The following is a 24,758-nucleotide window of genomic DNA, read 5'->3' as shown; positions in this document are numbered from 1 at the left end:
TCCATCAGACGAGCCGTGTTTATGTTAAAATAATGCACACGTGGGGTTTCGGGACGCACACTTGATTGGTTGTCTTGTCCTGATGACGAATGACTCTGATCAGAGTGTTTGATCTTTTGTGTACCTCTGCACTCCTTCCTTTCTCAAGCTGTAAATGAATTCTATAATGCCTAGCCCTACAGTATCCATCTGTTCCCAGGCTATAAATATATGCAAATAGGTTCTGTGGCATCTGTACTTATTTCCTAGCCCAGGTCACAAAAAAATAATTAGAAAAGAAACCGAATGTAACAAATACATTAATTAATAGTACAATAAAAATGATGCTTGCAATGCCTGTAATTAAAGTCCTGTATATTCAGTTTTCCCTGGTCTGTTTGAGCAAAATAATAAAAACTTAATATAAACAGTCTGCAATTCAAAAATTGAAGAATTTTCATACTAGGACAGTATGCTAGCTTAAAAAAACAAGTAGAGACATTCATTTTTTGGGTTTTTGACTTTGTCTACATTTTCAAGACTTTTGTTTTTTGGTTTCCCCTTTACTTTGACATTAATTTTCTTTCATCAGTTTGCTTACAATTGTCTGACTCCCTTCTTTTCTTGTACATTTTATCAATTCTCAGTCAGTTTAAGTTTCACAGTAATTCTTGAGTATCTGCGTGTGCTCAGAACAGATGCACATCTGCAAACAAAAACTACAGTACCTTGTATTTCTGAGCAGTATTACGCAAAACAGACGCTTTCATGATACGTACACACAAAGACTCTGTGTGTGCAACATTAACATGGCTATTTCATCATGAGGATTAAGGTAATTGCATGCCATGAAGCAATTCACCACATTGCCACAGACCAGCATTGCAGCTCTGGTGAGGTTGGAGCACAGAAGGCAGGAGCAGACCATTTAGAGAGTAAAGAAGTGCTGACCCGCAACACAAGCACTGTCAATGTCCGCAATCTCGGATGTTTTCTGAAACTGTCACACTCTTCATTGAAGCAACCACTAATGGCTACATGTTCTGTTGTATACACTGGAAATGGACCAATAGATTCAGGCTATGTCCACACTACTACAGAGTTAGTACTACTACTGTACGTTTTCATTTAAAAATGGCGTTTTCAAACCAAAACGATCTCCTTCCATACTAGTATTTTCTTTTCATTTACGACAATATATCTGTCCACTCTAAAACAACAGAAAATGCATATGATGTAAGCACACATCACAACAATCCTTGAAAAGATGGTACCACCAGCCACAGGATTAATGGCAGAACTCTAGCAAAAAATGCAATTCAGATGCATACAGATAAGCAGTACAAGAAGCACCATGGAAAACTCTTGTAAGTCTACTATTTTGGAATTAGGGTTTCTCCTGTGAAGTGTAACCAATCAGGGAAGGAGAAGTTGTAAGCAGCAGGATCCAATCAAGGAAGGGCTACGTAATAAGGACAAACAAATTTCAGTATGATGAAAGGCTCCATTTTGCAACACCATCCTAACATGACAGTTTTGAGGGTTGAAAACACCAAGATGGTGTGGATGAAAGGTGAAAAAATGGAGACTAAGTTCTGGGCTTCTGGACAAAAACATAGTATTGTGGATATAGCCTGACTCTGCATGTGTTTACTGCTTCCCTGGGTATTGTAATAAGAGAGATCCCAGTAGGTGTCACTGTTGTTTTTAGCAGGGGACATTGTGGGCCTATAACTCTTTGAGACTTTTAGTATAATGTTGCCTTTCCTGGGATGATTTAAGTTATAGTTTCCATTGCTCCTCAGGATAGGCTGACACTTTCTCTGAACTGATAATGGAAACAGAGAAATGCATGTTGCAATGTGCGCAGTGGTTAGTATTCTGATTATTTGAGAAGTAGACAAATAAACAAATCCCCCTGATCTTTTAGAAAAAAAACAGGATCATAATATTTCTGGAAGGAAGCAGTTCATCTGTTTTATTTACTAAAAATATGTTTTGTGCAAATTGAACAGACTTTTAATTTTTAATAATAATAATAATACATTTTATTTATATAGCGCCTTTCCCATGCTCCATGCACTTAACAGAGTTTAAGAGAGAACAGCAGGGTATATAGCATTGTACTAAACCAGATAAATAAATAAAGAAGAGTAAGATAGTAAATTCAGAGAAAAAGCCTAACAGACAACATACAGTGGTGTGAAAAACTATTTGCCCCCTTCCTGATTTCTTATTCTTTTGCATGTTTGTCACACAAAATGTTTCTGATCATCAAACACATTTAACCATTAGTCAAATATAACACAAGTAAACACAAAATGCAGTTTTTAAATGATGGTGTTTATTATTTAGGGAGAAAAAAAATCCAAACCTACATGGCCCTGTGTGAAAAAGTAATTGCCCCCTTGTTAAAAAATAACCTAACTGTGGTGTATCACACCTGCGTTCAATTTCCGTAGCCACCCCCAGGCCTGATTACTGCCACACCTGTTTCAATCAAGAAATCACTTAAATAGGAGCTGCCTGACACAGAGAAGTAGACCAAAAGCACCTCAAAAGCTAGACATCATGCCAAGATCCAAAGAAATTCAGGAACAAATGAGAACAGAAGTAATTGAGATCTATCAGTATGGTAAAGGTTATAAAGCCATTTCTAAAGCTTTGGGACTCCAGCGAACCACAGTGAGAGCCATTATCCACAAATGGCAAAAACATGGAACAGTGGTGAACCTTCCCAGGAGTGGCCGGCCGACCAAAATTACCCCAAGAGCGCAGAGACGACTCATCCGAGAGGTCACAAAAGACCCCAGGACAACGTCTAAAGAACTGCAGGCCTCACTTGCCTCAATTAAGGTCAGTGTTCACGACTCCACCATAAGAAAGAGACTGGGCAAAAACGGCCTGCATGGCAGATGTCCAAGACGCAAACCACTGTTAAGCAAAAAGAACATTAGGGCTCGTCTCAATTTTGCTAAGAAACATCTCAATGATTGCCAAGACTTTTGGGAAAATACCTTGTGGACTGATGAGTCAAAAGTTGAACTTTTTGGAAGGCAAATGTCCCGTTACATCTGGCGTAAAAGGAACACAGCATTTCAGAAAAAGAACATCATACCAACAGTAAAATATGGTGGTGGTAGTGTGATGGTCTGGGGTTGTTTTGCTGCTTCAGGACCTGGAAGGCTTGCTGTGATAGATGGAACCATGAATTCTACTGTCTACCAAAAAATCCTGAAGGAGAATGTCCGGCCATCTGTTCGTCAACTCAAGCTGAAGCGATCTTGGGTGCTGCAACAGGACAATGACCCAAAACACACCAGCAAATCCACCTCTGAATGGCTGAAGAAAAACAAAATGAAGACTTTGGAGTGGCCTAGTCAAAGTCCTGACCTGAATCCAATTGAGATGCTATGGCATGACCTTAAAAAGGCGGTTCATGCTAGAAAACCCTCAAATAATGCTGAATTACAACAATTTTGCAAAGATGAGTGGGCCAAAATTCCTCCAGAGCACTGTAAAAGACTCATTGCAAGTTATCGCAAACGCTAGATTGCAGTTATTGCTGCTAAGGGTGGCCCAACCAGTTATTAGGTTCAGGGGGCAATTACTTTTTCACACAGGGCCATGTAGGTTTGGATTTTTTTTTCTCCCTAAATAATAAAAACCACCATTTACAAACTGCATTTTGTGTTTACTTGTGTTATATTTGACTAATGGTAAAATGTGTTTGATGATCAGAAACATTTTGTGTGACAAACATGCAAAAGAATAAGAAATCAGGAAGGGGGCAAATAGTTTTTCACACCACTGTAATTAATGATCTAGCGCACACACACAGGTTACATGAGCATCTTGACATCGAGGTAAACTGAGAGAAGGGTAATAAAGTCAAGTAGAGCTAACAGATGAGTTTTGAGTTGTTTTTTAAAAGAATTCATGGAGTCAGCTGACCTCATTAATTTCGATAGGTCATTCCAGAGTCTGGGCGCTATACAGCTGAAGGCCCTGTCACCTATGGAGTGTAGATTAGTGTGGGGTACAACAAGATTACCAGAATCAGAGGGCCTTAGTGGGTGGACAGGCGTATAGTGGTGGAGAAGGTCACTGATGTAGTTTGGCGCAGGTTATTTAAGGCTTTGTAGGTTATTAGTAGGATTTTATATTCGAATCTGTAAGACACAGGGAGCCAGTGAAGACGGAGCAGGATGGGTGTGATGTGCTCGCTTCTGCTGGTTCGAGTAAGGACTCTTGCAGCTGAGTTTTGAATAAGCTGGAGCTGAGATATAAAATTAGAAGGGGCACCTGCCAGTAGGGAATTACAATAATTGATGCAGGATGTGATAAAAGCATGGATACAAGTTTCTCAGCGTTAGAGAAGGAGAAGAAGGAGCAAACACATGATATGTTACGGAGGTGAAAGTAAGAAAGTTTCTTAATGTGATTTATGTGGGCGGAATAAGTAAGGGAGGAATCAAAAATGACACCAAGATTCTTTGCAGTAGAGGCAGGTCTGATGAGATCAATGCCAAGATGGACTGGGAAGGAGCTCATTTTATTAAGTTGCACTTTAGTCCCAATTTGCAGGAGTTCAGTTTTGTTGCAATTTAAATTTAAAGAGTTCTGCTCCATCCATGTTTTAATTTCACTGAGGCAGGTTATGAGCTGAGAAAGCTCTGATGAAGTTCCACTTTTAACATTGAAATAAAGTTGAGTATCGTCTGCATAAAAATGATAACCCAGTTTAAAGCTACGTATAATATGGCCAAGGGGAAGTATATAAATACAGAAAAGCAGAGGACCGAGGACAGAGCCCTGTGGAGCTCCTTGTGTGACTGGCGCTGTGCTGGACCTGCTGTTGCCAAGACTAACAAACTCTTGCCTATCAGTCAGATAGGACTTGAACCACTGGAGGGCAGTGCCAGAGATACCCAGCATGTTCTCCATTCTGGACAGTAGAATGTCATGTCTGACCTGAGTGTCAAATGCTGCACTGAACTCTAACAGAATTAATATGCTGGTTTTAGGTATTTGTGGTGTAGCACAAAGCTATCAAGAATCTAGGGTGGCAATATGACATCCATCCATTTTCTAATCTGCTTATATGGTTTGGTGTCACATGGAGCCAATGCCTTCCCAGAATAAATGGGCATAGTGCAGGGTGCAAGCCTTGGTTTCCACAGTCCCAAGACATGCATGGCTCTAAAATGGCTGGTTTCATGCCACTGTGTCAGAGTGAAATGGAAAATGATTGATGCATTTAGTGACTTAATTTTATTTTGTTTTAGATGGGCAAACTGTTTGGTTACTTCGCAAAGGATGCTGTACAAACAGAAGAACTATATGCATCCAAAGAAATTCAGATTCCAACAAAGGTAACGTGCTAGCTGCCTACATTAACCATTTCTGGGATTATTACTTCCTGTTTCCTTAATCTTTTTATTGTCATAAACAGGAGGTTGTCCACCTTTACCAGATACAGTATATTCCTTGAAAATGTTTCTCCTTCCTAATTTTGAAAAGAACTTTTATGTAACTGTTACTATAAAATTGTTAAACAGCCAACTCTCAGGTTCTTTAATGCGATGGTCTTAACCCAACTGCCTGATGCTGTATTTCACAACTTAAGCTAACAACTAGAAAAGTAAAACTGGTTAAGGACAGATGACAAAAGGAGGTCATGCATATAGACCCGATGTCCAACTGTCCGCTCTGTTAGAGGTAACTTTGAAGTCTTGCATCTTCTGAAAAAATATAATATACTGTAGTACCTGCCATTCCAGCTAGTATTCGAGTGGTCAACTTCACTGATAAACACCTGTGCAAGATGCATTGTGCCGATTCTCTGTGTTCATCTATTAACCCTTTGCAGTCGTATTTAATTTTCAACGTCACGCTACATTAGTCATAATTAATTATTGAAAAAACGCCAATAATTACAGCAGTTATTTTTTTCAAGCACGTAGGAATAACAGAGGCCACTTTTCTCGACAGGCGACTGTGCAAATCGGTCAGAAACTTGCAGGGCCACCAGCGGTGGCCTGACGACCTATAGCGCACTTTTTACTAAGGCCAGTTTTCTGGCCTAACGACCGCAAAGGGTTAATACCCGTGTGAGAGGGGTCCCTTAGATTCGCCATCTTGGCTTATTAACAGCTGCTCAAGAGGGGTACCATTACATCCATATCTGTTCTTATCAACACCCATGTGAAAGTGGCTCCTTTGATTATCCATCTTTACCTGGTCGTGACTACTAGAGAAGGGTTCCATCGATTCCCCACCTATTAACCTAAATTCCCTACATTAACCTATTAACACCCACTCAAGAGGGGCTCCATCAGTTCTCCAAATTTACCGATTAACACCTGCTCAGAAGAGGCTCCATTGATTCTCTATTGATAGATAGATAGATAGATGGATACTTTATTAATCGCAAGGGGAAATTCACAATTTCCTATATTGTTACCTATTCACACTTGCGAAGAGTTGTTCTTTCGATTTTCTACCTTCACTAATTAACACTCGCACAAGTGGTGTTGTCTGCGGTGGGCTGGCTCCCTGCTCGGGGTTTGTTTCCTGCCTTGCGCCCTGTGTTGGCTGGGATTGGCTCCAGCAGACCCCCATAATCCTGTAGTTAGGATATAGCGCGTTGGATAATGGATGAATGGACAAGAGGTGTTGTATCTATTCTCTGTCTTCACAGACTTATACTTACTCATGAGGTGAGGTGTCCATTTTCTATCTTCACAGGTTAATAATGAGATATTTCTGTCGATTTTCTACCTTCACAGAAAAACACTAACACACGAGGTGTTTTGACAGTTTGCTGTCTTTGATCTTTCTTTCTTTTCCCGTGTTCATTTATTACAACTAGCAGACTTCTTTGGTGAGAGTAGTTTCATGAAAGAAATGTTTAAAGAGTTAACTGCAACTCTCAATGTCTGTATCAAGTCTCTCCGGAGCTTCCATTACTACAGGGTATGTGGACTTTGTTTCTCTTAGCAGAAACCACATGGGCTGCTGGGTTCAGTCTCTGTAAACCAAATCAAATCCCTCAACTTGAAAGTGCACCTACTATTGAATTGTGGAAATAATTCTTTTTAATTATAGTTGTTAAATGCTTTAGAAATGTCTCCACTACAGGGAATCTACTACAGAGTCTAGAAAATAGTTTTTAATATCCTTTATCATTTTTCATATTTAAGAATGTCACAGCCCTGGATCTGAATGGAGCACAATAGGAAATTGTACTTGTGGGTCACAGACTCCTCTTCAAAAATGACTATAGTACACAATAAAACAATGAAAGTCATATTTTTTAAGTATTAATCTCCATGGGTCAGACCTTTGGCAAGCACCTCTGACATCTAGCATGAACAGGGTTGGTTTACACATTGTGATGAATAAATATTTACTTTTTCCTTCTTGCAAAATTGCACATGCTGGGTCAAGTTGCCTGGGGAGTGATGATGGATAGCAAAATCTGAGGTTGTGCCACAGAAACGTAATAATAGTAAAGGCAGAACTCTGGCCAAGCCACTCGGAGACATGAATTGTTTTCATTTTGATCAACTGCAGTTTCACTTTGGCGGGGCCTTTTAGATCTTACTTATTTGAAACACCAATCTTTTTCCCCAGTTTTATTTGCTTGGCTTCTATCGAGTACTTCTCAGTATTGTGCATTCTTTACAGTGGTGATGATATGACATGACTCAAGGACTCTGTTCAACTGGTACCACTCACACCACTTACCCTAAAAGCCAAAAATTTTCACTTTAAGTCTAATGAGATTTTACTAACATCCTCAAAGTGATATCCTCTAAACACTTTGCCATGTTCTCATTAAGGTGTTTCTTGTTACATATCACAGATTTTATCCTTGAACATCATCTTTCCTTGCAGCCAATCAGTTCTGTAACTCATTTGATATTTTGAAAAGTAGATTGTAGAAAAGGGCCAGAGATTGTAACTGAGCTTTTAAAACTATCAGGTTGTCAAAGCCACAAAACACAAAATTAAATTGCAGTTTGGAGCTTGTATCAAAGGGTTAGAGAGCTAAACACAAAAAATTAATGTACACATGAACTTTGATTTAAACCCACAATCTCAGATGACCAGACCACAATGTGGTAGCCAGCACAAGAAACCAACCTTCAAAATGGCGGCGCCCATAGAAAATAACTATAAGCACCAAGGAAGACAAAAGTAATTCATCCATCCATCCATTATCCAACCCGCTGAATCCGAACACAGGGTCACGGGGGTCTGCTGGAGCTAATCCCAGCCAACACAGGGCACAAGGCAGGAACCAATCCCGGGCAGGGTGCCAACCCACCGCAGGACATAAAAGTAATTCATCTCCTCTAAAACATAATCAAAGTTAAAGCGAAATGCCAGAAATAAATTCTCCACCTACAAAAACACTCAAAAGGAACACAAGGATACAAAATAGAACAAAGAAGGAGCCTTGTGCATGTGGCTGGTGCATGTGGCTGGTGCATAGCACAGGCCAGGGGGGCTGGCAAGCAAAGTGAGCAGAGGGTGAAGCCCCCTAGTATGATAAAAAATAAATTACATTCTCCTGCTAGAAAACACAAGACGATTATTAAAGATGCCATGCTTACTTGTTGCTTAACAGTCGCCAATAATGACATTTGACTTTTTTTTTTTGTACCGTTTAATGACATTGGAGCATTTCGACAAAGGAGAACTCCAGAAGATTACTTGCCTGTGTAAACACAGATTAATGAGACACCAAATTTCTGCCTTAACCGGGTTATTCACAAAGTATAACACATCAATCGTGGTATTTGGGGTCAACTCTCCAGCAAGCGTAACTCTGTATGAATCTTGAAATGACAAAGTTTGAAGATGTTGTTATCATGTCGGTGAATTTTTACCGTTAGAATTTGCAGACGGCCATTCAAATTTTTGTAGTATAGTCTGCAGTATGTCAAAGATATTCAAAACTGATAATCTCCAGTACTAATCCTTCCATTGCTGTTGCATTCTAACACACTGGTTATTCCTGAAGACTCATGGAGTGCTTAAAGTATATTAACAGAACGTAAATTAAAAGAATGCAATTTGAAAAATAATAGTTGTGGCCCTATAATGTTAGTAAGTCATTTATCCTTCGATTCACAAGTCAGTCATAAGCAAGTCAAAGTCCAGTCATTTCTTTAAATATTGTTAAGCAAGTCAGAAAAATTACGACTCAAGTCACCCACCTCTCCTCTCATGACTAGGAGTCACAAAGTATTTATGTCCCAAAAGCAATTCCAAAAATGCTCACTAGAGGGGAATCCCATCTAAAACCCCAGCTAGATACAAAAAGGGCTTCGTAGAATCTTTATAAATGAAAAGTTTTACTTCCACAAGTTTCCTGGAGGCACAAAAGAAAGCTCTGTGGAGCACAAAAGGCAAAATGGAATTGCCACTAAAACAAAGGCAATCCAAAGCAAACAAAACAGATTCCAATAGCAAGCTCAAAACACAGAGCAGAAGGTCGAAAAAAATGCAGAACTCTACAAAAAGCACGAAGCACAGCGAAAGACTCACACATTCACCAACTCCAGAGCACATTCAGAGTGAACTGCTAGCAACTGTGGGAGACCCTCCGGAGGTGATTGGCAGGTGACCTCATCTCGTGGGGGACCAGCTACAACATACGTACATGGAACATCACCAAGTCACTGAAACATAAACACAATCAATAGCAAATAAACATAAATAAAATTAACACATACAAAAGAATCAAAAATTAAGAAAGAAAACAAAGAAACATGAATTTGAGCACCAGCTAGGGCTGGCTGAGATATAATAGCCCCTTTCTTAAAGATTAGCTATGTACTCTCGTTTTGGTGGTCTCTAGTTGTCATGATCTTGCATGATTGATTATTTCTTTTTTTAATGTACCTCTCTTTATAAAGAATGTTCCATTTCCTGGTCTTGACTAACATATTTTCTCTCTGATTTCAGCCCCCTGGCTCATTATACTAGTGAAACTTGAAGCTTTTGTATCTTCTTTTTGGGACTTTTTGTGCTTTAAACCTTTAGTTTGACTTTATGGATAACAATGAGAATTTATCTTGTGGTTAACGTTAGCTAACACATTGATTATTTTTGTTCACATTTTGTTCTGCTCTGTTTTGGCATCTTGCTTTATTTGAGTTACTTAATGTTTGTGTTAATAATCTTTTAGTTTCTTCTTGATTTATTTAGGAGAGGTTACTCAACGTAATTATTGCAATAATAAATGTTTAAAATTTAGTGCGGGGCGGCACGGTGGCGCAGTGGGTAGCGCTGCTGCCTCGCAGTTAGGAGACCCTGATTCGCTTCCCAGATCCTCCCTGCGTGGAGTTTGCATGTTCTCCCCGTGTCTGCGTGGGTTTCCTCCGGGCGCTTTGGCTTCCTCCCACAGTCCAAAGACATGCAGGTTAGGTGGATTGGTGATTCTAAATTGGCCCTAGTGTGTGCCTGGTGTGTGGGTGTGTTTGTGTGTGTCCTGCGGTGGGTGGGCACCCTGCCCCGGGATTGGTTCCTGCCTTGTGCCCAGTGTTGGCTAGGATTGGCTCCAGCAGACCCCCGTGACCCTGTGTTCGGATTCAGCGGGTTGGAAAATGGATGGATGGATGGATGGATAAAATTTAGTCCTGTGTCACACATTCTGTCTGAGGACCACTTTGCTGGTTCTTTTCAGGTATGCAGTACCATCTTGGGGTCAAAGGGATGCTGTTACTAACTGTCAGTTTAGAGAAGACACCCCAGGAGACCAACTGACCATGCCCCCATCGTCTCCACAAGTCCCACCCCCTTCCGGTCTGGCACATATAAAAACCGCCGTCCCCCGGAAAGAGGTGTTTCACTTGTGACCCGAACACACACTTGGGTGACGAACAAGCCAGTTTCCCTTCCGGTTCGTACGCGCCAATGATTTCCGCACATGTTCAGTCTCTCCCTGTGCAGCGAGAACGCAAGCGAGAGAGAGAGAGAGAGCGAGAGAGAGCGAGAGAGAGAGAGAGCAAGCGAGAGCGTGAGTGAGTGAGCGAGAGAGCGAGCGAAAGAGCGTGAGTGAGCGAGAGAGAGAGCAAGCGAGAGAGAGAGAGAGAGCAAGAGAGCGTGAGTGAGCGAGAGAGAGAGCGAGCGAGAGAGAGAGAGAGCGAGAGCGTGAGTGAGTGAGCGAGAGAGCGAGCGAAAGAGCGTGAGTGAGCGAGAGAGAGAGCAAGCGAGAGAGAGAGAGAGAGCAAGAGAGCGTGAGTGAGCGAGAGAGAGAGCGAGCGAGAGAGAGAGAGAGCGAGAGCGTGAGTGAGTGAGCGAGAGAGCGAGCGAAAGAGCGTGAGTGAGCGAGAGAGAGAGCGAGCGAGAGAGCCCAAGCAGAAGAAGTAAGTAAACATTTAGTTTACTATTACACTGTGCATTCTATGGTATAACTAACAATTTTTGTGCTTAAAAATCTTTTAAAAAAAAATATATTTACATACAGTTATTACGGTCTGGAACAGATTAATTGTATTTATGTAGAATCCTATGGGGGAAATTACTTTGGGTCACGACCAAATCGGGTTGCGACCAGAGTTTTGGAACGAATTACGGTCGTGACCCAAGGTTTCACTGTATTAATATTGCTTTTCTTAGTGTTGTTATTATTTAAGTTTATTTTAATGACTTTCATGTTGTGGATTGTTTTTTGTCATGTGGCATGTGTAATTATGGAATACACAACACAAGATCACAGTGTGAGTGATACAGTGTTGTGGTATACCTGGCATCCAACATACTGAATAAATAAACACTCAAATCCGCTTGGTGTGAGTATTCAGTAAATGTGAAGGATCTTCAGGGCTTAGAACTTTGCTTATTTTCTCAGATTTTGACTTTTGGTTCACCTTTGGGCTTATTTGATTATTTTGGTGTTTGTTGTTTTCTTGGTTTTTAACTAGGATTTGTGGTCCCCTTTAACTCCTGGTCCTTTGCTATTTTAAAAACAAATACTGCTAATTATTAAAGTAGCAGTATAAAAGCCACCTCATGACATTTTTTACTGTTATTTTGTTTTTTTAACACCACCAAGGTCACTGCCATTTTGAGATTCATGATATGTTGCATTTTTACAATACAACACACATGGTATCATCACATAACATTATATAACACGGTGATGCACAGGGTCCGATTTTTAACACCCAAAAACATCCAAACTCTGTGAAAAGCATTATTAAATTTTGTTTGGTTTTGCTCTTAATAAAGAAAAGTTTAGTTTTTTGAGGCATTTCCATCAGTTAATTATGCTCTTTTGTTCTTTAATTTGTTACTTTTATTTTGGCCTCATTTCTTCTTTCTACTACATTGGTATATTTTATCAAGAATCAGTTACGATAAAGCTACCTATCAACATGTGTTTATTGTAAGTTAGTGCCATTTTTGTTGTTTTTGAGTTATTATGTGTGATATTTTTTTTACATGTGTTCCATTATGTTTATTATAATTATAATGTATCTTTTTAAATGCACAACTCTTCCTTCTTATTTGTGGTTGGAGCCCCCGGGGGCAGAGCAACCCTGACCGCACCACTTCTAAACTCTCCCTCTGGCTGTTTAAGTCAGCTGAGAAGGCTCAGGAGCAGGAGATCATTTTGTTTATTGTAGAGATCTATGAGTATTGCTATTTTTCATTGGATTTACTGGTTTTTGTGGCTTTCTTTATTCTGGCTTATGATTTCTGAGTTCTGGATAGTGTTTTTACACTTGTTTGTTGTATGATTGTCTCTTATGCAGCTCCTTTTGTCTTTTCTTGCTCTGTTGAGCAAGTTCATTTATTTTTCTATTTTTGATAAAGAAATCTTTCATTTATGAAGACCCCCTGTTTCCCTTTGTGTTCTCAAGCCTAGGGTTGATGGTTATCCTCCCTCTTGTGGGGCTTTTTGATATATTTCTGGACATTTAGTGTTTTTTTTGCCAGCTCCCCATTCTTGGGGGCTGCTCTGGCTGAATGGTGCCTGACTGAATTTAGGTGTGCCTGTTCTAAGCAGGAGAGTGAAGTTGCTGGCCTGCTCCTTGTGCTATTTTTGGAGGCCTCACATATTTTTTGTGGCACCCCACTGTTCTGAGGACTTGGATTTGATTCTCTTCCTGGTCACTTGCTCTGTGACACATTCTCCCTCTGTTTTTAGGGATCAACGTTCTAAAATCATGTATCTTAATTTACATGTGGTCTTGCCTGAAGTGAGGGTTTTGTGTATGAAACTGCACTATAACGGACTGGAGAAGTGATTTAATATAATATTGCTGAGACTTCTGACACTGCAGTGTAAAAGTCATTTAAAAATGGATGGATATATAGATAAAGGTTTGTTAATACATTTTTATGTTCTTTTTAGGATGAGGACTTTTTGTGTGTTGATGGAAGCATGCCTTCAATGGAAAATGAGGATGAATGGGAGGCAGAAGACATACAGAACTCAGAATCTCAAAGATCCCCATTAGTTATGGATAATGGTGCAGAAGGTCATGTCAGTAGTTCAAGTCACGATGAAGACTTTAGCTCAAAGGAAAGAAGTTCTGTACTTGTTCAGCATAATGAGGATAATAAAGCAGTGGAAGTCTCTGAACAAAGTGGATCTTCCTGGCTTGGATCTAGATTTACTAACTGGCTAGGACTTGGTGAACAAAAGGGTCAAGAGGCAAAGCATGAAGTAACACAAGAAGACTCATTTAAAGGCAGGAAAATTGCATTGGATTTAAGTGATAACATACATGAAGATGACATGGAGGAAATAATGGAAACTAAAAGGCCTGATCCGATTGATAATGGATTATCTAGTGTTTTAAATTTTGACAAGAGGGAGGCGGTGCAGATGGAAGAGACTAAAAATGTCATGCCCCAGAAAAATGATGAAATGGGCAAAGTAAATACTGTAAAAGAAGGAGAGGATAGTACGCTTAAAAAAGATAATCAGCAACTACATATGGGACAAGAGTCCAGTTCTTCTAGTTGGATTCCATTCAGCATGAGTAAGGTTTTAAGCTTAAGTGGGGAGACCGATGATAGACAGACCCATGAAAAGAATGAGAATATTAAACGTGATCATGGAGAAGATGTGGAGAAAGTATTGGATGAAAAAAAACAAGAGAAAAAGATCAGTGAGGACAGCATTGTTCATGATCATAATGAAACAATTAAGGGCCAAGACCATGTACATGCTGAAAAGGATGAGCCATTACCTTATATGCAGAATGGAGAGCAACTCTCTCCAACCTTTGCGTCAGAGAATAAGAAAAATGAACTAGCACCAATTCCGGAAGACAAAATGAAGGATGAACAAAATAAAGAAGAGGAAAAGTCAGGTTGGTATAGTACTTTTTATAACAGCGTTCTTGAGTTTGGCAGGGAACATGTTCAAGTTTTCAAGAAAGATGTACCTGAATCTTCACATCATGAATACTCAACAGGTATGGCCTCTCCAGGCCCTGACCAAGAGACATACTTCACAGGGAGCGATGAAACAAAAATTGAGGCATCTGTGACTAACATAGAATCTGAAGTTTTGTTCGGTTTCAGAGGTGTTCAAAGCATATTGAAAAATGTTGCCTCAACATTTAAGCAAAATGACCAGTCTCTGAAGACTACTGGACCAAATGTGGAAAGCACAGATGAGGCAATTTTAACAAACAGTGTAAGAAATTTGCTTATTTCAAATTCTGCAAGAGAAACGATTTTGATGGAAAGTCAAGACGTGTCAAGTGCAGATAGTACAAATGAGTTAAATCAAAATCGCATTGAGGCTATTAACACAGATGATTTTCAAAATGAAGGTTCACTCTCTGAAAGAGCCTTAGATCAACAGATAGACAGTGATGAGATTGTGAAGTTTAAAGGGCATGACCTACATCTAGAGGAGCGTGACCCCTTTAACAAAGAAATAAGCAAATACAATGACTGTTTAGAAGATACAAGTGCAACCACAGAAGAACAGTTAAATGTTGAGGTAAGTGATGAAATTCTAAGTGAGACATATGAGGGGCAAAAGGACCTTAATAGGTATCATCAAGCTGAACGATTTGATCACCAAAATGTAGACAACACCAATATTATTACATCTGGAAGTTCAGGAAAACCTCTGATGGAAGAAAAAAGTAAGGAATCACAAAATAGTCACATATATTTTTATGAAAATGACAAGAATGGACTAACCTTAGCTAAGGATAAGCCATCAGATGCTACAATGGTTATCTCAGACCTCGATGAAATGGTTTGTAAACAACATGAAGTAACCTCCGACATATATAACATGAATGAATCTAGCCAAGACACTTCTCTTCACACAGGAATAATGAGTAAAATAAAAGAACAGCCTACTTTTGCCAAGCATTTGAGTCCAAAATTTGACTTCTATTCTTTGATTGTCCCAAAGTGGAAAAAATGTTTTCCTCAGGATTTGGAAGAAAATGGATATATATCAAAAGTGTCATGCAAAGCATTCATTTATAGAGATGCAAGTCAAATATCACAATCGGAGCAAATAAAAACAAGAGTAAAGGAAGATCAAAGCCAAGACCTTCAGTTGCCTGCAGTCAAGGACTGGGTAAGCAAAAATGATTTCACTGATACCACGGACAATCATGATGTCAGTGTGGATAAAAAAGAGCCAGAATATTTCAAGAAGGAGGAACAATCTGTAAGTGAAATGGAGGATTCACTAGAAAGCATAGCCGTATCAATTCAGGGGCAAGATCAACATTTGGAATTTCATTCTAGTGAAGTTTCCATAATAAATAAAGGCAAAGACCAAGACGTTAATGAAATGGAACTCCAACAAGGCTATTTGATCCATTATAAAGAAAGACTAAGTATAGTCACTGATAAACCCAAGACCCATATACGGTCAAAATTACAACAAGAGGAATGGGAACATTCTTGTAAGAACTTAATTTATACATATGACAGAAATAATTTGGACCATGTTACAGAGCTTTCATGGCCTTTTGAAGAAAACAAGGAAATTATGCAGAAAAAGACTGAAGACGATAGCTCCAAAATACAGACTGCAGTTCATAATGAGGCAAAACTGGATATTAAACTGAAAGAACGCAATAATGAATGTGTGACCACAGCATCTGACAATACTTGTTTACCTCAGCAAAAACTCTTTGAAAAGATAGAAGCATCTACATCCTGGCCAGGGGACAAGATAAAAAATATAAAACATGAAAACATTACTTTAGGGAATGCACTTAAAAATCAGGAAAGCGATGTATCACAAGAAACTAACGAACGTGAAAGTCAACAACATAAATTGCCTAAGCAAGAGTTTACTCAGATAGAAAATGAACAACAAGAAATTGAACAGTTGTCTGTTGTAGAGGATAAGGGCCAAAAGATCGCTAAGACTCTTCATCGAGATTTCTCTTCAGTTCTTCTCAATGATGTCCATTTCCAGCAAACTAAAGAGGCCCTGACAAAAAATAAACTTTTTGAAGTGTCTCACAGCAAAGTTCCAGTGGAAACGTATGAGGAGAAGCACACAATTGATAAAAGCAACAAGGGCATGATAGTGGAGGAAGGTCATCTGCCATTTTCTGCCATGAAAAATGGCCTTCCCAACATCTTTAAACAGCACCTAACAAGAGTACAAGAGATACACACGTCACCATATAAAGCTGTCTTACCTAATGGTGATGTAGAAGATCAATCTAGAAATATACGAAACAATAAACAATATGATTCAACTAACATCTTAGATTATGAGAAAGACACTTCTTTGGAAGAACAAAATTGTAAAGGGCATATCAAACATTTCCATCCAGTAGAATCTTCAGAAAATGACAATAGTATTGTCCAGTCAGATGTTAGTAAAGCTATGGCTAGGACACAAGAGGAAGATGTTCAAGAAAGAGGTCATAAAACACATTTTGGAGTGTCTCCCAAAGAACACCAAGAGACAAGGAAATCATCTCCAATGACTGATCTGTTTTCTCAAGAAGTCAGACCAAAACTTCTACCTTTCAGTAGTGAACAAGATTTAGAGTCTACCAAGGATCTAGAGAGGGTTAAGCAATTTATGAGTGAAGAAGACATTGATTTTTCAATAGAGGCTTTTGGACTGTCCAAGCTGCTGTGGATAAATAACTATCTTGATTTTTCCAAGACTTTGAATGCGAAACAAAATGAAATGGATGGTCTGAATATAATTTGTGATTTAGAGCAAAATCTAAACACATTCTGGGACAAGAGTGCCCTTGACATTAAAACTACTGGAGAGAAGCACATGACGGCTAGTGACATTCAGTCAAATATCATGACTCTTCAAAAGCTAAAACACATCCTGTCTACTTTAAAAAGTAAATATGCTACACATGTTTGTAGCAAAGAAAAACAAGGTACTTGTTTATTATTTTCAAAGCACGTGGCCAGTTGTCTCCTTCAAATTCACTGCCTTTCTAAATGTGAAGGTTAATCCAAAGGTTTGCACTTGATTGCTGGAAATCATCAGAGGCTATAAAAGTATAGCCTGTATACCAGTATAATAATTAACCATATTTACAGTAATTTTAACTTTTTGTATATTATTGTACAGCTAATGAACATAACATAGCATAAGAGGAACATATGAAATCTGACAAAAGAGTGGAGATCATTCAGTCTGTTAAGCTTGTTTGTTTAGCTAATAGCTAAGCTGTCACTTTAACTTGTTCAGATACTGTACTTTGTAACGTGCGTCGAGGTTTCTACTTCAATTCCATGTCTCGGTAGTTTGTTCCAGATTCCTACAGCACTTTAAGTAAAGAAGAGCTTTCTGGCTTCAGTCGTATATGTACGTCCCCTTAATTTTCACTGGTGTCTGAGAGTATTTAATCAAAACAATTTGGCTAAATTGAATTTATCAATGTATTTGAAGACTAGGATTAGGTCCCTACATGGTCTCCTCTGTTCAATATTTGACAGCTTTAATCGTTCGCGTCTGTCAGAGTAAGACGTTCTTAAGTCCTGGGATATGCCTGGTTGCTCTCCTCTCCACAGCTTCAAGTGCTTTGCTATAGCGTGGTGACCAGACCTGCACACAACATTCTCCATGTGGGCTCACCAATGCACAATATAGTCTGAGCATAACGTCTCTCGAATTATATTCAACAGTTTGTACAATATTATTTAATATTATATTTGCTTTTTAAATCACTCCTGCTCATTGCATAGACGATCAGAATATTGTGACAATATCTTCTTTTTCTTTTGGCTGCTCCCGTTAGGGGTTGCCACAGCGGATCATCTTCTTCCATATCTTTTTGTCCTCTGCATCTTGCCCTGTTACACCCCTCACCTGCATGTCCTCTCTCACCACATCCATAAACCTTCTCTTAGGCCTTCCTCTTTTCCTCTTCCCTGGCAGCTCTATCCTTAACATCCTTCTCCCAATATACTCGGCATCTCTCCTCTGCACATGTCCAAACCAATGCAATCTCGCCTCTCTGAGTTTATCTCCCAACTTTCCAACTTGAGCTGACCCTCTAATGTCCTCATTTCTACTCCTGTTCATCCTCGTCACACCCAATGCAAATCTTAGCATCTTTAACTCTGCCACCTCCAGTTCTATCTCCTGCTTTCTGGTCAGTGCCACCGTCTCCAACCCATATAACATAGCTGGTCTCATTACCGTCCTGTAGATCTTCCCTTTCACTCCTGCTGATATCCATCTGTCACAAATCACTCCTGACACTCTTCTCCACCCATTCCACCCTGCCTGCACTCTCTTCTTCACCTCTCTTCCACAATCCCCATTACTCTGTACTGTTGATCTCAAGTATTTAAATTCATCCACCTTCGCCAATTCTACTCCCTCGTCCTCACCATTTCACTGACCTCCCTCTCATTCACACACATGTATTCTGTCTTGTTCCTACTGACCTTCATTCCTCTCTTCTCTAGAGCATATCTCCACCTCTCCATGGTCACCTCAACCTGCTCCCTACTATCGCTACAGATCACAATGTCATCAGCAAACATCATAGTCCACAGGGACTCCTGTCTAATCTCGTCTGTCAACCTGTCCATCACCATTGCAAATAAGAAAGGGCTCAGAGCCAATCCCTGATGTAATCCCACCTCCAATTTGAATGCATCTGTCACTCCTACCACAGACCTCACCACGGTCACACTTCCCTCGTACATATCCTGTACAACTCTTACATACTTCTGTGTCACTCCCGACTTCCTCATACAATACCACAACTCCTCTCGAGGCACCCTGTCATATGCTTTCTCCAGTTCCACAAAGGTGCAATGCAACTCCTTCTGGCCTTTTCTAAACTTCTCCATCAACATCCTCAGAGCAAACAACGCATCTGTGGTGCTTTTTCTTGGCATGAAACCATACTGCTGCTCACTAATCGTCACCTCACTTCTTAACCGAGCTTCCACTACTCTTTCCCATAACTTCATGCTGTGGCTCATCAATTTCATTCCCCTGTAGTTACTGCAGTCCTGCACATCCCCCTTATTCTTAAATATCGACACCAGTACACTTCTTCTCCACTCCTCAGGCATCCTCTCACTTTCCAAGATTCCATTAAACAATCTGGTTAAAAACTCCACTGCCATCTCTCCTAAACACCTCCATGCTTCCATAGGTATGTCATCTGGACCAACAGCCTTTCCATTTTTCATCCTCTTCATAGCTGTCCTTACTTCCTCCTTGCTAATCCATTGCACTTCCTGATTCACTATCTCCACATCATCCAACCTTCTCTCTCTTGTTTTCTTCATTCATCAGCCTCTCAAAGTACTCTTTCCATCTGCTCAACACACTCTCCTCGCTTGCGAGTATGTTTCCATCTTTATCCTTTATTACCCTAACCTGCTGCACATCTTTCCCAGCTCGGTCTCTCTGTTTAACCAATTGGTACTAGTCCTTTTCTCCCTCCTTAGTGTCCAACCTCTCCTACAACTCATCATACGCTTTTTCTTTAGCCTTCGCCACCTCTCTCTTCACCTTACTCCTTATCTCCTTGTACTCTTGTCTACTTTCTGCATCTCTCTGACTATCCCACTTCTTCTTTGCCATCCTCTTCCTCTGTATACTCACCTGTATTTCCTCATTACACCACCAGGTTTCCATTTCCTCCTTCCTCTGTCCAGATGTTACGCCAAGCACCCTTCTTGCTGTCACCCTTACCACATCTGCTGTAGTTGCTCAGCTGTCTGGTAGCTCTTCACTGCCACCCAGTGCCTGTCTCACCTCCTACCTAAACTCAACCTTGCAGTCTTCCTTTTTCAACTTTCACCATTTGATCCTTGGCTCTGCCCTCACTCTCTTCCTCTTCTTCTTGATCTCCAACATCATCCTATAGACCACCATCCTATGCTGCTTAACTACACTTTCCCCTGCCACCACTTTGCAGTCTTCAATGTCCTTCAGATCAACTCTTCTGTATAGGATGTATTCTACCTGTGTGCATCTTCCTCCACTCTTGTACATAACCCTATATTCCTCCCTCTTCTTAAAATACGTATTCACCGCAGCCATGTCCATCCTTTTGTTGTTAATAATATAATAATATGATAATGTTGTGACAATATAAACCCCTAAATCCTTTTCAGAAGTCATTTCCTGTATAGCTGTGTCTCCCATCTTGTATTTATAATTGACGTCCTTTTTCCCACGTGTAGCAATTTGTATTTTTCCTCTTTAAAATGTGCTTTTCTTGTGTTTGCCCAGTTCTTTTTGAATTATTTTTCCTACCTCCACAGTATCTGCCATCCCTCCAGTCGTTGTATTATGTATCTTCATCATTATTTTTATTGTTATTATTACAAAAGTTTACATCATATGATGTCACTGTTTCTTCTAGAACATTGCCTTAAATGTAAATCATAAACAGTCAAGCTAAAATATCATAATCCTATTTTATATGTGCACTATGCAGTTGAATCATTTTAATACATAATTCGCCTGCCTCCTCACTCACTCACTCACTCACTCATGTCCGTCCGAAGCCGAATGCGCAGTCGCCTTCTGCGCAACTGCCCGAAAAACCTTACGAGACAGACATCCAACCCCAACATCGCGGCAGGCGGCGGATTTATGGCCGCAAAAATTCAAAGAGAAAGGCGACTTCGATTAAAGCTCTAGAGGCCTGAAAGGCGATTTCAACTACAGCTTGAGGCCTAATTACGCATTCTGATTCAATTACGCATTCATTCAATACACCTATATCAGGTTTGAGGTGCTTATACTTATTACTATTCCATATTGTACTGGAACATTCATCATTCAATATTATACTATAGGCCTGGAAAATTCATCAACTAACAGTACAAGCCTGTACAGTAATGAGTAAAGCGGACTACAGTCATTACACAACAACTTCTTTGTTACTTATCATTTGTTCTTCATACACTGCTGACACAAATTCGTGCCCGTTTCATCTGACGTTGTCGAAACGGGCTCTTTGTGTAGTTTACTATAAACCAGTCAGTCACTGAAGGCAACACACATCAAAAGTGATGGGCATATGCACAGTACAGTATCATTTCCTTGAGCTGTTCCCATGCTGCTGCAACTTCTTCCGGTGTCTGGAGGATCTGACATTGGCAATCCCGTTAGTGGTAAACTCTTAGTTTCTGTTAAAGTCAGTTGGCAAACGTTTATAAAATTGGCTGTTTGAAAAGAAACAAAGAAACAGTTTCCTGTATTTTCTGCTTTTGCAGTTTCTCAGGTTCAACAAAGTATTCCTTTCACACCAGTATTACTGCCTGGTTTCATGTTGTTTTTCTTAGTTGTCTTTATGAAAGTCTTTTCAGCTTTTTCCTTCAGTGACAATTCCTGTCTTACATTAGTAATATGGTCACTGACATATCTGCACTAACATAACAAAGCAAATTATAGAGACTGATATAAGGTAAAACAATATGGTCTCAAGCTTAGACGAATTTTAAAAGAAATAAGTATGCTGTGTGAACCAGATGTACAGCACTTTCTGTTCCATACTGAGTGTAACTATTTGTTATTAGATTTTAAATTTTTATAGCTCTTTTACTCAGTACCAGCACCAAAATGTCTTGCAATGCTAATAAAACTGCAATCAGTTTTAAACCTGGAATGTTAAAACACAAAATATGTCAGTGAAAACACTTAGTCACAAGTGAAATGTAAAAATGCACAAAACTACCAGTAGTATACATTGAAAACATTATGGCAAGAGGTTGCAAAAATTTTACAAGAAAAAAGGTAAAACTCACAAATTCTCGTCTCTCTCTCTTTTAGATGAAAACATCCCAGGCTGCATCAGGGAAGCTTGCCAGGAGACAAGAAAAGACATAAAAGCAGATAAGTATGAGCAAACCAAATCAGCGCCAGAAGTGCGGAGCTGGAAAGTGCCCTCCCAGACTAAAAGCACTGTCACTCCCATCATGCCACATAAACGAGACGTGTACACCTCTCTAAACAGTACATTTAATTTATGTTTCCAATTAATGTTGATAATAATTCCATCATGGAAGGAAAGATAAGATTAAACACAATATATTTTTGTTTTTTTAGCCATAAAAGAAGGTGGAATGGCCATTCTTAAGTCACTGCAAGCATCTAGTCTTTATCAGCCATTACGATTAGGTCTTGAATCATTTGGAAAGCAGGTAAAAAAGTGTGCTTCTAAAAAGTGTGTTTTAATGTGATATTTATTAATTTAATGTTAACATGTACAGCATCACAAAAATCACAGATAATTCATTATTACGACATAACGTTTCTCCATTCATCCATCCATTTTCCAACCCGCTGAATCCGAACACAGGGGTCTGCTGGAGCCAATCCCAGCCAACACAGGGCACAAGGAAGGAAGCAATCCCAGGCAGGGTGCCAACCCACCACAGGACACATACAAACACACACCAAGCACACACTAGGGCCAATTTAGAATCGTCAATCCACCTAACCTGCATGTCTTTGGACTGTGGGAGGAAACCGGAGCGCCCGGAGGAAACCCACGCAGACACGGGGAGAACATGCAAACTCCACGCAGGGAGGACCCGGGAAGCGAACCCAGGTCCCCAGGTCTCCCAACTGCGAGGCAGCAGCGCTACCCACTGCGCCACCGTGCCGCCCATAACGTTCCTCAAATCTGCTAAATCCAATTCAGGAGTGTAGGGCCGCAGAGTATTTCTGGCAACAATGATTAGATAGATAGATAGATAGGAAAGGCACTATACAAAAGACATACAGACCTCTTCACTTTCTGCACACTTTATTGTGCTGTAGATTTCATTTTAAATGGATAGATTTGCCATTTCTCTCCATCAATCTACACTCAACAACAACAACATTTATTTATATAGCACATTTTCATACAAAAAGTAGCTCAAAGTGCTTTACATAGTGAAGAAAAGAAAAATAAAAGACAAAATAAGAAATTAAAATAAGACAACATTAATTAACATAGAAAGGAGTGAGGTCCGATGGCCAGGGTGGACAGAAACAACAAAAAAAAAACTCTGCAGGGGTTCCACGCCACGAGACCACCCAGTCCCCTCTGGGCATTCTACCTAACATAAATGAAATAGTCCTCTTTGTAGTTAGGGTTCTCACGGAGTCACTTGATGCTGATGGTCATACAGACTTCTGGCTTTTAATCCATCCATCATTGTTGGAACATCATGGTGCTTAGAGTAGATGGTGGTAAGGACACCGGAAAAGGAAACAGAAGAGAGTAGGGGTTAGTACAGATTTTAGAGCCACCATGAATAGTTATTATAATGAATTGGATATACAGAGTATCAGGATTAAATTACAGCGAAGTTATGAGAAGGCCATGTTAAAGTAATGTGTTTTCAGCAGTTTTTTAAAGTGCTCCACTAATTACAACCATTTATTTGGAATTAAATATAATAAAAGCAAAGGAAAAAATGGAAAACAAAAAAAAGCAAAACAATAGATGACCTCCATCCAAATATAGTAAGAATATTTCTTATAATTATGCATGCTTTAACCACATACATATTTCTTTATATTCAAACACGAGTGTGTGTGAGAAATGGATTGATGGATGCGTGGCTGTCTTCATATTTTGCTGGGGAGCCGAGGTCAGGCCTGCTTCCTCATAGCTCCACAGCCCCAGCTTTGATTTCCGGGGTCACTCAGTCGCTGGTGTTGTCCCTGTGTTAGCCTGTTATTTCTAGGGCTTTCAAGGGCTCTTCCTATCGACAGTACCTGTTAATATTTAGCACCTCTCCGAGCTGTCCTACTTTCATTTTTGTGCTACAGGATTAGGCTCCAGCTCCACAGTATCGGACAAAACGAGTTCATAGAATGTGTGCACTGATGACTTGATAGGTCATTAATTCATTCCTTTTTATGTTCAAGTGTAGATACCTTTAATCTAAACCTCTCCAAGGATTTTGCTCTTTTTTAAACCTGTTTACAGAGTAATGAATTAAAAGTATTAGTGTTATTTAAACTTTAAATGACGAGTGTGGTTGCCTGTCACAAGTCCACCAGTTTCACCCCTTTTCCAATCTGCTGGCTGTCACTGGCATTACTGGTTTCATATTACTAGTACTAGGTCGTCAGAATTTCATTTCTCATACGAGGTGCACGTTACCGAGAGAAGCGATTAAAGGCCGTGATATTTTCACTGTATCTCTGATAATGGCCTTTGAGGAGGAGGAGGACGACGGGAGGGTAGGTGCGCTGCTCCTCTTCATAATGACTTAGCATTCTACGAAGTGTCAGCTTGTTTCATCTTAAAGAGTGTTAGACCCTGAGCGAACTTCACCGAGGTGATTTCATG

At 39.8% G+C, this 24,758-nt stretch overlaps 1 protein-coding gene across 4 annotated transcripts in view; it reads left to right on the top strand.

Moving 5' to 3' along the window:
• ctage5 (CTAGE family, member 5) overlaps positions 1-24,758 on the top strand; it is a 79,274-nt gene that overhangs the window by 10,629 nt on the left and 43,887 nt on the right. Inside the window, exons 3-6 of one of the 4 annotated variants that reach the window (XM_028821183.2) lie at positions 5,268-5,354; positions 13,358-14,324; positions 22,238-22,420; positions 22,514-22,608. In XM_028821183.2, the coding sequence (XP_028677016.2) occupies positions 5,268-5,354; positions 13,358-14,324; positions 22,238-22,420; positions 22,514-22,608 (1,332 nt within the window). The other 3 variants (XR_003718574.2, XM_028821182.2, XM_028821181.2) reach the window with 3 other exon arrangements.

Source organism: Erpetoichthys calabaricus, chromosome 16, assembly GCF_900747795.2.
Source record: "Erpetoichthys calabaricus chromosome 16, fErpCal1.3, whole genome shotgun sequence".
Taxonomy (NCBI): Eukaryota; Metazoa; Chordata; class Cladistia; order Polypteriformes; family Polypteridae; genus Erpetoichthys; species Erpetoichthys calabaricus.
This window is presented reverse-complemented; position numbering and strand designations above follow the sequence as displayed.